General features: G+C 51.2%; 7 protein-coding genes across 7 annotated transcripts; 2 read left to right on the top strand and 5 right to left on the bottom strand.

Annotated features, from left to right (window-relative positions):
- Positions 1 to 308: 308 nt before the first annotated feature.
- AB675_1790 (Ent-kaurene oxidase) lies at positions 309 to 2,083 on the top strand (the record flags this gene model as incomplete). The annotated part of the gene is made up of 3 exons (XM_018141708.1): positions 309 to 375; positions 443 to 591; positions 662 to 2,083. The coding sequence occupies 3 exons, from the start codon at positions 309 to 311 to the stop codon at positions 2,081 to 2,083; spliced, it is 1,638 nt and encodes a 545-aa protein (XP_018003051.1).
- Positions 2,084 to 2,223: 140 nt separating this feature from the next.
- Positions 2,224 to 3,077, bottom strand: AB675_1789 (putative oxido; the record flags this gene model as incomplete). Its single annotated transcript, XM_018141706.1, has 2 exons — positions 2,224 to 2,930; positions 2,996 to 3,077. 2 exons carry the CDS (start codon positions 3,075 to 3,077, stop codon positions 2,224 to 2,226), a joined length of 789 nt encoding a protein of 262 aa, XP_018003035.1.
- A 265-nt stretch (positions 3,078 to 3,342) lies between these two features.
- Positions 3,343 to 3,957, bottom strand: AB675_1788 (uncharacterized protein; the record flags this gene model as incomplete). Its single annotated transcript, XM_018141705.1, has 1 exon — positions 3,343 to 3,957. The coding sequence occupies one exon, from the start codon at positions 3,955 to 3,957 to the stop codon at positions 3,343 to 3,345; it is 615 nt and encodes a 204-aa protein (XP_018003097.1).
- A 514-nt stretch (positions 3,958 to 4,471) lies between these two features.
- On the bottom strand, positions 4,472 to 6,622 carry AB675_1787 (putative sterigmatocystin biosynthesis monooxygenase stcW; the record flags this gene model as incomplete). Its single annotated transcript, XM_018141704.1, has 9 exons — positions 4,472 to 4,651; positions 4,706 to 5,226; positions 5,290 to 5,649; positions 5,754 to 5,792; positions 5,843 to 5,905; positions 5,953 to 6,160; positions 6,217 to 6,277; positions 6,323 to 6,350; positions 6,403 to 6,622. 9 exons carry the CDS (start codon positions 6,620 to 6,622, stop codon positions 4,472 to 4,474), a joined length of 1,680 nt encoding a protein of 559 aa, XP_018002969.1.
- Positions 6,623 to 7,221: 599 nt separating this feature from the next.
- Positions 7,222 to 7,611, bottom strand: AB675_1786 (uncharacterized protein; the record flags this gene model as incomplete). Its single annotated transcript, XM_018141703.1, has 1 exon — positions 7,222 to 7,611. The coding sequence occupies one exon, from the start codon at positions 7,609 to 7,611 to the stop codon at positions 7,222 to 7,224; it is 390 nt and encodes a 129-aa protein (XP_018002974.1).
- A 442-nt stretch (positions 7,612 to 8,053) lies between these two features.
- Positions 8,054 to 9,208, top strand: AB675_1785 (Beta-lactamase domain-containing protein 2; the record flags this gene model as incomplete). Its single annotated transcript, XM_018141702.1, has 1 exon — positions 8,054 to 9,208. One exon carries the CDS (start codon positions 8,054 to 8,056, stop codon positions 9,206 to 9,208), a length of 1,155 nt encoding a protein of 384 aa, XP_018002769.1.
- Positions 9,209 to 9,350: 142 nt separating this feature from the next.
- Positions 9,351 to 10,451, bottom strand: AB675_1784 (Carboxylesterase NlhH; the record flags this gene model as incomplete). Its single annotated transcript, XM_018141701.1, has 2 exons — positions 9,351 to 10,055; positions 10,119 to 10,451. 2 exons carry the CDS (start codon positions 10,449 to 10,451, stop codon positions 9,351 to 9,353), a joined length of 1,038 nt encoding a protein of 345 aa, XP_018002838.1.
- Positions 10,452 to 10,837: the final 386 nt, after the last annotated feature.

The following is a 10,837-nucleotide window of genomic DNA, read 5'->3' as shown; positions in this document are numbered from 1 at the left end:
TCTGATCTCCGCTTTGTTGACAGCAACGCCCAGAAGCCAGAACTCTTCTTGCCTGCCGCAGGCCCGGACGTGAACACTGCGACATGAAAAGGGGCAGCGATTTCAAGCCCAGCGATCACAGGTCCGACATGACGCTTCGGCCGCTTAGCACAACAGTGGAAGTGGAAGTTTTTCGTATTACGATGGCATTCTATATCACTCACAGGCTACAACGCGGCCGTTGATGCTCCGGTTGTGCAATAACATGTTCCCAGTGGGCAGCAGCATGAAACTTGGAGAGGTCAAGCTATTCCCCTTGTGGTTCCAACATGCGTGTCAGTATAACTTACATCATCGTGGATTCGATGGCAATGGCCGAGACCATGCGCTATAAGCGTAGTTTTGCCAAACTAATTCACGAGATACTAATACGAGCAATATTGCTATGCCCTATGCTCTGCAGTCAGCATCGCCGGCGACTACTTCCCTGACCATCCCTGTCCACCAGACTCAACTTCGCCGACAATGACACAAGCTACCTGGATTCGTTCTATCGGCTGGTCTCTCACGATTTTTGTGCTGGCGAGATGGTTCTCCTACTATCGGCGAGCAGTGAGTCTTCCCAGTGACTGTGCACATCACTTGGAGTATCCACGGCAGGCTGCTGAACCGTTCCTTCTAGCCAAAGGTGCTCGCCGTAGGGTTTTGGCCTGTTCCGTATCTGGGATCATGGGTGGCAGCAATCAAATTCATGCTGTGGCCTGTCGATATGGTGAAGGAGGGTATCAAGAAGTCTAAGAATGGCATCTTTCGAATCGCCACTCTCAACGACGAATTTGTCCTCGTGACCACGAAAGACAAAGTGGCTGAATACTTGAAGGCGTCCGACAGTGTGCTCAGTATGCAGGACGGGGCAAACGACCAACAGCAGATTCCATTCACCATGGGCTTCGGAGTAGCATACAGAACCTACCACAACATTGTGGTACGGAAGAAAATCACACCATCAATTCCGGCGTTTACACCGATCATGGTCGACGAGATATCGGCTGCTCTGACCCAAGAGATTGGCACGCCGCAAGATTACAAGCCCATCACATTTTACAGGGCCATTGCCATGACAGTGGCACGCACCAGTAACAGAGTTTATGTTGGTAAGAGCTTGGCGACCCACGAGGCATACCTTCAGAACGCAACGGACTACGCGCAAGCGGTAGTTGTGTCCGCGGAGATACTTCGCTTGGTACCCCATTGGCTCAAGAGTACGGTGGTCAAGTTTCTCCCAGTCACGACATGTATGAAGAAGGCTGTAGCGTACCTTGGGCCTCAGGTCGAGGAGCGCTTGAGTCGCAAAGACTCGAACCGCAATAGAGAAGATGATCTACTGCAATGGCTGCTCGATGAGGCGCCTCCAATCGAAAAGACTGTGTACCAGCTCGTAGAGCGAGTGATGGCACTAAACGTCGCCTCCATCCACACAACGACTATGACATTCACGGCAGCTATCTACAGTTTGGCGCTAGAGCCAGAAAAGTACATGGACACTTTGCGAGACGAAGTGATCAACAGTTTAGAGGACGGCAAAATTAGCTTCGGCTCTATCCAGAAGCTTGTCCACGTGGACAGCTTCCTGAGAGAATCTGCCCGATACAACGTCGCTGGCTTGATGGCAATGCAGAGAAATGCAAAGCAGAGCTTTACGTTTTCAGATGGCACTGTCATTCCGGCAGGTGCCAAGGTCGGTGCGCCCACTCTGATCCTACAGCGCGATGCGAGTTCATATGAGAATCCCCAGGACTTCGAAGGGTTCCGGTTCGTCAGTACTCGCGACGGTCAACCAGAGCTATCGAAAAGCATGGTAACCACTGGCACAGACTACCATCTGTATGGGCACGGGAGACATCCTTGTCCTGGAAGGTTCTTCGCTACGCACGAGATGAAGATCCTCTTCGCAACACTTCTGCTGAGATATGACTTCAAATTAAAGTCTGGAGCGAAACCGCAAGAGATTCGGATCGGGACAATGGCAATTCCAGACACGACACTGGAGGTCCTGTTCAAGGCAGTGCCATCGTTGAAAACCGCAACGAAGTTGACGGCCTGATTGCTTAGTACACGAGCTCCAATGGAAGGATGCAGCAACCACAGTCACTACCGCTCTTCACGTAGCAATGCAATGAATGGAGATGACCCTCAGCATTCATTCCTCCTAGGAGTGGCATTTGATTCTAACCTACTCTACGCTCAATGCGCCAGCAGGTGACGCGCTGATTCTGCGAGTTCCGGGTCCTTCTGACCCTGAAGAAAAGCTATACGACCGCCCAATGTGGCTGCTGTCATATCTGGTTGTGTGTCGCACCAGAATTGACCAGCTGCTATGCCTTTGACTATCCGCTCGCAACCTTCAGTTAAATCCATGCCATGATTTTGCATCATCTCACGCATGGCCTTTCGGTGTCTCAAGCCTGCGTCTGTCTCATCGGCACCTTCTCGCACACCAAATATCTCCGTCTTCAGCATTCCCGGAACGACGGAGCTGACGTGTATCGGTGCTTTCGTCTCCTGCATCTCAAGGTACAGGCACTCTGAGAAGGACTGTACGGCATGTTTAGACATGATGTACGCCGTTTGCATTGGCATCTGTCCGAAAGCACCGATTGAAGAGAGATTGGCAATCCAACATTCTTCCCTCGTTTCCAGCATTCTCGGTACAAAGGCGCGGACACCATGTATGACGCCATGGACGTTGATGTTGAGCGTGGCTTCCCAACGCGCTGTCGGGATCTCCCATGTGTACCCTATCGTCTCGACGCCGGCATTGTTCACCAACAAACGTACGCTCTTGTACTTCTTGAACACGATGTCGGCTAGCTCGTCCAGGTTCTCCGGTTTGGAGACGTCGACTGTCATCGCCTCGGCGTTGCCGCCAGCTTCTTGGATCTCCTTGGCCACTGCTTGGGCTCGCTCAGTAGAGATATCGGCGACGACTACTGTCATGCCCAATGCTCCAACCTACGGGCAATGCCTGCTCCTATACCCGCACCTGCTCCCGTGATCACGGCAACACCGCCTGCAAGTTTCTTCTCGTGCTCGGTCATGATGTATGATGGCTTCCGAACCGTAGCACTTGGGTAGTAGTGATGGTAACTCGACTGGCATACCTAGATGCTGAACCACAAGTGCCCGAAGCTGGATTTTAACTTTGATATCATCTCCTTCAGTAGATGATCAAAAGATCAAGGCCATCCCTGCCATTGATGCAGCAAGCTTACGAAAATTCAGTGGACCCAAGCTGTTGGGTGAGTCTTGCTGTATTGTCAGTTGAGCTGACTAAGTAGATTGTATCATTTGCTGACTCCATGCTTAAGCACGCTTGAGCTGCACGAGATGCGTCACCCCTTTTGGCTGAATCCCGTCCGCTCTCGCAGCCTCTTCGCTGCCGTAGCCGAGAACCACAGCACACCATGTCATCTCTCCCATGTCCGCTGCGAATCCAGCTTGTCTTGCCTCCCAGCCCTGCTGTTCGCTGTTCACCTTACTCTTAATTTCCTTAACATCCTTCTCCTCTCCTTCATCCCAGATGCTAATTGAGACAAATTTGCTTTTGAGAAGCCCCGGAGGATTGAAGTCATAGTGCCTGACCAAGGGCCTTCCCGGCACAAACCATTTATCGATCGCGCCCATGACCGTGGCGAACTCCGGAGTCTGCCAAAAGTCCCAGTGGTACTGAATCTTCTCCCAATCAAAGGCGATCACGAAAGTGCGAGGATCATCCAGAGCATAACCCCATGCCGTTGCGCGGACACCTTTGCCTCTGGATGAGGGACCGACAAAGTCTCTCTCCAGTGCCGTCCTTGTCTCCTCGGTAATCTCTTCCTTTGTCCGGAATATAACGATCTCTGTGACGGGCTTGTTGAGGGCTGGTGTATGTGTCTTCAGCACTTCCTCATATTGCTTCATTTGCTCGGCGGTAGCCATGGTGTCGATGTGATTGTAAAGATGCAGCAATTTTACGAAGCGTGTATCTTAATCTCGTTCAAGAGAGACTTCTCCGACTTGCTATCCGAGCTTGCGGCTTGCAGCCTGTCTCAGCACGAGAAGACTGCGTGACATGCTTTCTTGTTTACCTGGAAGCATTCGTCATGTCAGGGTAGCTGACATAAGTCCCTGGGGTCAGTCGTATTCGTGCTTACCCCGGAATATGCAAAGTCTGCCGGATACGGAAGCAATCACAGCTCAAAAGATGTCTTCGCTTCGACTGCGCTGGGCTTGAGAGCAGACAAAGAGTGGATGGCAACCAGCACGTCAGTCAGTCCTCCAGCTCACCCATTGTGTGCTGGGAGTATCAGATCAAGTTTATATGCACTCATTGCGAGTACGGTGATGTAGCACACTGGTCAAGGAAGATAGTAAGCTAGTCACAGGATCTCTGCTGTTTGTAGCAAGGCCTAGGTTCAGGTAGTAACAGGAATAATACGCCTCGACTCGTTCCTCATCGAATGTCCCAGTCTGTATCCGACTTGCGAAGATAAGGAGTCATGAGCTCGAAATCCCCTTTCGTCTCGCCTTCAGTCTTCCCATTTCCAAGGAAGCCCCATACATCATCATCCAAGTAGGTGAAGTTCCAATGTTCCCATCGCGGATACTTGATGCACTTCAAGAAATGCAGAGACTGTGCAAGCATGGTTAGAAGACAAGTACCGTGCAGGGACGAGAGGGGACCTACCGAGCCGCCCCAGCACATAATTTTGCCGTCGACGGTGTTGTTCTTGTACCATGATTTGCACTGGTCCGCCCATACCGAGGTTGAGTGCCACTTCTCGAGGTATTCGTTCAGTTTGAAGGTCACATCCTCCGAGACATCAAGTGCCTTAATTCGATCGCTCTGCATCTTTTTGGCAGCCTTGATGACGTACTCAATCTCAGTCTCCAGGCAGGGAAGTACTGTGCCGTTGCAAAGATTCGATCTCGGACCGTTCATGACGAAGTAGTTGGGGAACCCGGGTGCTGCCACACCCAAGTAGCAGTTTGGTGCAGGATTCCAGGAGTCCTTGATATCAAGGCCATTGCGTCCGAGGAGTTTGAAATGCGGTGTCCAAGCCATGTCGAAGCCGGTAGCACAGATGATAATATCAACCTCAAAGAACTGACCATCAGTGGTGTATATCCCGTTGGAGGCAATTCTGTCAATCTCTTCGTAGATTGATACGACATTATCTTTGACCAAGGCTTCCAGATAGCCATCTCCTGGAGTCAGACGCCTGTGTTGATTAGCAGTTGCTCGGATTAGCCGTGGTAAGAGAAGCTGACCGACAGCCAGGGGCCCATTTGGGGATAAGCCTCTCAGACAGTTTTGGATGATAACCCAATCTTCTACCATCTCGCTCCTCATGTATTTTTCTGCCATGCGGGAGGCTTCAGTGTCGGCGTAAAACATAGCGAAGCCTGTGTTGATGGCGTACTCAATTCTCTTGCGGTAGTTGAGCAGCAGGTCTGGATCGTCCTTCAGCTTTTGGATTTCTTCCGGCTTGTACCAATACTGCTGCTCATTTGGATTGTAATCGGTGAGCTCAGCAGAGTCGTCCGACTTGTTCATTTCGATTTGTACACGTGGCATAGGCGGACTGATCCACGTGGGACTTCTCACGAACGTTGTCAATTTCTTCGCAACTGCTCGCATACAGTCAGCGAGGCGGTCAGTACTCGGTCCTCCTATTAACAAGACCTGCCTTTCTGAATCTGAGGAACAATCTGAATGGCAGATGATCCCGTACCAAGCACCGCCACTCTTTTGTCTGTGCAGTCAACGTCGGCTTTAAGATCGTCAGCGACTGTACTATGCGCTGTGAGAGGCCAGACCCACGATTCCATGCTGCAGAGTGTATCAGCGGTCCTTGGAAAGAATGCAAGCCCTCAATAGCTGGCCCTTTGGGATGTTAGTTAAAATTGCCTGGGCCGCCTAGTGAGACCAACATTTCCATTTGTTGATGAGGCCAGATCCATTCATGAGTATGTCGCAGTAGTCCTCAATTAGGCCGTCAGGAGTTTCAACCTCCACCTTGTACTGGCCTGTGTCCTCGTCCCATACCGCGGACACGACTTTGTGATCCAGCTTCACGTATCTTCGTAAGTCGTATTTATCTGCAAAACTTGTGAAGTAGTCATGAATTTCTGGCGAGTACTGAAACATTGCATCAACGAGATTTCCTCGTTACAATTGGGCTCTGCAATACGTACCGCATAGTAAGACTTCCACTCCGGATTGGCTTCGAACGTGTAGGTATAAATTGGAGCGGGCCTGATACGATCAGTCAAGTCAGGGAGGGAGGCAAGCATAACTTACACGTCGCAAGCACACCCCGGGTACCGGTCTAGCTGTTGCGTCAGAGACCATCCAGGAATATGGCAGTACATGCAACTCACTCTCGTACCATGTGCCTCCTATTTCACCATTCTTTTCGTAGCAGATGAGATCGTAGTCGCTTAGTTGTCTTTCCATCTTGAAAGCTGTGCAGAGGCCAGTCGCACCGGCGCCAACATGGATGATCTTCAGCTTTCGAGCCTGTGAGTGCCATTGATTGACCAAGCCATTGGGCAGGCGTTCTCCTACCAACTGCTGGGGTGCAATACCAATGGAGCCCATAATGAAGACGATCGGTGCACTTAGATCAACGATACTAAAGCAAGTAGCAGCTCTTGTGAATCTCAAGTCCGAGGGCTCAACGTAGACCTTAAGACAAGTCTGACGTGGAAAGAACCTAGGCGCGATGCTCCCAGAGAACAATGCTGTATTACCCTACCATAGTGTGATAGAAACAGATCCTCTGATCGAATGTACATCCTGACATTCTGGGAGTTCATGGAGCTCGCATCAAGCTAGTCAGTGCGTAAGACAGAGACTGACTCGTTCGCCATCTGGGGAATGCATAGGCCCGCGCGACAGCGGATGGGCTGACCACGGACCGCGCGATGCGCTTGCAGTGAAGTTGCGGGATGTATTTCGGCTTCAGGTCAACACGAACGCCGTCATGGATGTAATTCTGCCGTCTCGAAGTCATGTCATCTTGACTGATGTCAGTCACAAAGTGAAGATTATTAGCCTGCACGAACATTGAAAGTTGGGGTTCCGACTCGGTAAGGATTGCCCTCTACGGCTCACCACGCTAGGCCAATCTTGATGGTGGCCCGGCTCCGAGGAATTCAAACTCTGACCACTACTTCCTGGGTGTGACTGCCATCGATCTATTTCATAGCCTCTTCTACATCCCCCAAGACGACGATCTGTGCTTTTGACATATCCATGAACTGGACACAGTCCTCGTAGATCCTCTTTCCTGCCTCAGGTGTACTGAGCGCAGCGCCACTTGCCTGGAAATGCGCCTCATCTTCGTATGCCAATTCCGCAACACAGTCGAACCCAAAGTCTTCTTGGTTGCCTTGAATAACAGCAGCAGGATATGTGCCATTCTGGTGTTGTGACCGTTTGATATATGATCTTCGGTGGGAAAGAGGGAACAGTGGGCCGGTCAATTCCCTGACAAGCGGAACATGGACGTTGTCATAGTGGTTCTTGAATTCTTCTGGTGCCATGCCATGTTTGCGCCATGCGAGAATGAGGATCCGAAAGACCATTTTAGTGTCGAGAAGTAGAAGACCCGGTGCGCAGCACTTCGAAAGAGATTTTCACAACGAAGACGGTCGAGCTTCTCCAGGGTGTTGCCTCGTGTTCCGATCTCGAGAAGCTATATCGTATGCTGAGACATCGCTCCAAGACTCGTTCAAGTGAGTCAGCCTCTGAAGAGTGAAGCAGTCGAATGTCGTATCACGCCTTACCCTTGGTACCGATGCGGCCTTACGTCAATTGAACTAAGTCAGCATTTCTGTCTGTGGAGTATGGGATTCATGCGGGATAGCCATTGCGAAATGGGGGACGGTGTGGAATGTCAGATGAGTAGTACAATCATACCTTACCAAGCTAATGCCCCGCCCACGAGTGTCATGCAAGTCTGAACTGTACACTCAGTTACACTGACCTGACCTCCCGTTAGGCTCGCATTCCTGATCGACTGTCGCCATGTCGCCATTCAAGAACGACCCTCGGATCGTAGCAGCTCTGCAGGAAAGCATCAAGCTGGGTGAATATGGCATCGCAGTGTCTGCCTATCACAAAGGCGAACTCATCGTGGATTGTTTCGACGGACTTGCGAACACAGAGACCAAGAAGCCCGTCGACAGCAACACATTATTTCCAGTCTTCTCAGTCACAAAGGGAGTGACGGCTCTGGCCATACACGTGCAAGCTGATCGTGGGCTGCTCGAATATAATGCGCCTATTGCCAAGTACTGGCCCGAGTTTGGCAAGAACGGCAAGGAAGCGACCACGGTCGAACAGGCCCTTTCACACAGGGCGGGGATCCCTCAAATGCCCGATGGCGTTACGCCTGAATTGATGCATGATTGGGCATGGATGATCAAGCATATAGCTGATTTTACTCCAATCTTCCCACCGGGAACTGCCAATGCGTACCACATCTTGGTCTGGGGCTGGATCCTGGGTGAGGTCGTTGTTAGGACAGATCCGACACGCCGCCCATTTGACGTCTTTGTCAAGGAAGAGATTCTTGAACCGCTGAGGATCAAAGACTTTCATCTTGGCGTACCAAGTGAGAAGTTATCGAATGTTGCGACATTGTACGGTGGCAATTCGTTCGATATGGTCGATGACTACAACATTAGTCCTACAGCCGTCTTTCCCGGCTCGACCGTTCACAACATTCCTATTGTGCAACAAACTGTCGACCCTGGCGCAGGAGCGATCACGACAGCTCCAGCCGTGGCTCGGATCTTTGCACTTATCGCTAATGAAGGCGAGCTGGATGGTGTTCGACTGCTTTCCAAAGACAGAGTCGCTGGGTTGTCACGGCTCAGAGAAGGTGCGCACGACCCGGACAAGATTCTGACCGTTCCGGTGTGGTTCGGAGCTGCCGGATACTGGCTCGGCGGTGAGGAAGGAAAGTCCGATCCCATTGTAGGGGATCATCGTGATATCATCTACAGTCCAGGAGCTGGGGGAAGTTTGGCATTCGCTGACCTTCGCGACTCAGTCGCTGTGGCTATCTGCCATAACAACATGGACACTGTGGCAATATACCCGGAAAGAACTTACACGCCTATCATGAAGGCGATCAGAGAAATTGTTGCGGAGCGGGAAAAAGCTACGAAGTTGTAACGTGGAGGGCTCAGGCTGAGATTCGATTCCTGTGTTGCATGGCAAGAGATATGTTCGACTACTTCTTCGAATATAGAACCTTGAAAATGTTCTATTGAACCAAGCTGATTTCAAAGACAAAACTGAATTGAGCAGCAACAACTCACTCTTGGAATGCAGTTTTCAGTCCCTCGCAGACCCTCTTCCAAGTGTCTTCCACGTCGTCAGCTCTATAGTCTTTGTTGTCCTTCTTATAATGCGAGTAGCCATGGATAGCCTTTGGATACTCCTTCGCACTTACCTGGACTCCAGCCTCTCGCAACTTCTCGCCATACGCATGTGCTTCGTATTTCAGGCAGTCTAGTCCTGCAGTGAGTATCACTGCTGGCGGCAGCGTGAGCTGTTTCAACAGTGCTGTGTCGGCAAGGAGAGGCGCGATGAAGATCTGCTCCTTGTCGACGTACGGTGGCAGATAGGATGCCTCCATGAGAGACGCTGCCCAGATAGGAAGGCTTTTCTCACGGACCTTTTCGTCTCCTTCGTGCCAGCGAAGTGCGTAGGGCTCGTTGCAGCGAACACTTGGGTAGATGAGGACTTGAAGTACTTGTCGAAATTGCTGTCCCAAGTCTTCCCTGAACTTGGCGCACGGTCCAGCCGTGAACGATGCCAGAAGTGTTAGAGCAGCAGTCAAGTTCCCGCCAGCCGAGTTGCCCATTATCGCTACTCGGCCCGGGTCGACAAAGATGCCTTTGGTTTGTGCTTCCTTGGACAACGCCCATTTCAGCACCTCGTAGAGCTGAAGAAGGGCATGCGGATACTCGTAGCGTGGCGACTTTGCATAGTCGACAGAGATCACAATTGCCCCAGTCTGTTTGAGAATTAGCGTTCACCCGTCTGCCTCGTCTGCAACAAGATCAAATGGTGGTTGTACCTCGTCAGAGATCATGCGATCAATGTGTCTGCCGTCTTTGGGCTGTCCTAGTACGAATCCTCCTCCCTCAGCCACCAGAAGCAATGGTTTAGGTGTCGTTCCCGATTCCCTGTCGTCTGCTGCCGGAGGTAAGCATACGGAGATTTTGGCTGTTCCGGCACCGAGTCCTGGTGTTTCAACCACTAAGTCCATGTCAAACCCTTCATGGCGTCCGGAGATGTAAGACACAATTGATCTGAGTACAGCGGCGGTCGTGTGCAGGTAGATGGCATAGTACCATGGATATCGAATGCCATCTGCTATCTTAGGACGGTGAACTTCTGTTTGGTTCATTGTTGAGTCAACCTGCGGCCACAATGTCACCGGTCAAGGCAATCACGAGCAAAGCGGACTGATCAGTGATATGCAGGAGACGCGAACCTGCTCTAGTATCACTCAACAATCAAGACACTGCCTCGGATCGGGAGGTACAGGTGGGCCGCCTCAATCCGTATGCGAGAACCAAGTTTCAGCTAGGACGCAATAGGGAGAATGATTCTAGCCTTACCCAATCAAAGAACATGATTGAAAAGGAGGAGCTCATGGCAGTTGTTGGTCGTTCACGCGTGTCTGCTCCCAAACTGATGTCAGTCAGACTGAGGGAAGCCATGAGCGAACGACGGGAGCTCCGCAGCTCGAAACTCGGATGTGCGGGATTCGTCTTAGCGCGCCTGGCTTCG

This window comes from Cyphellophora attinorum, assembly GCF_001299255.1.
Source record: "Cyphellophora attinorum strain CBS 131958 chromosome Unknown Contig6, whole genome shotgun sequence".
NCBI lineage: Eukaryota > Fungi > Ascomycota > Eurotiomycetes > Chaetothyriales > Cyphellophoraceae > Cyphellophora > Cyphellophora attinorum.
The sequence above is the reverse complement of the archived record's forward strand: the minus strand, read 5'-3'. Positions and strand labels throughout refer to the sequence as shown.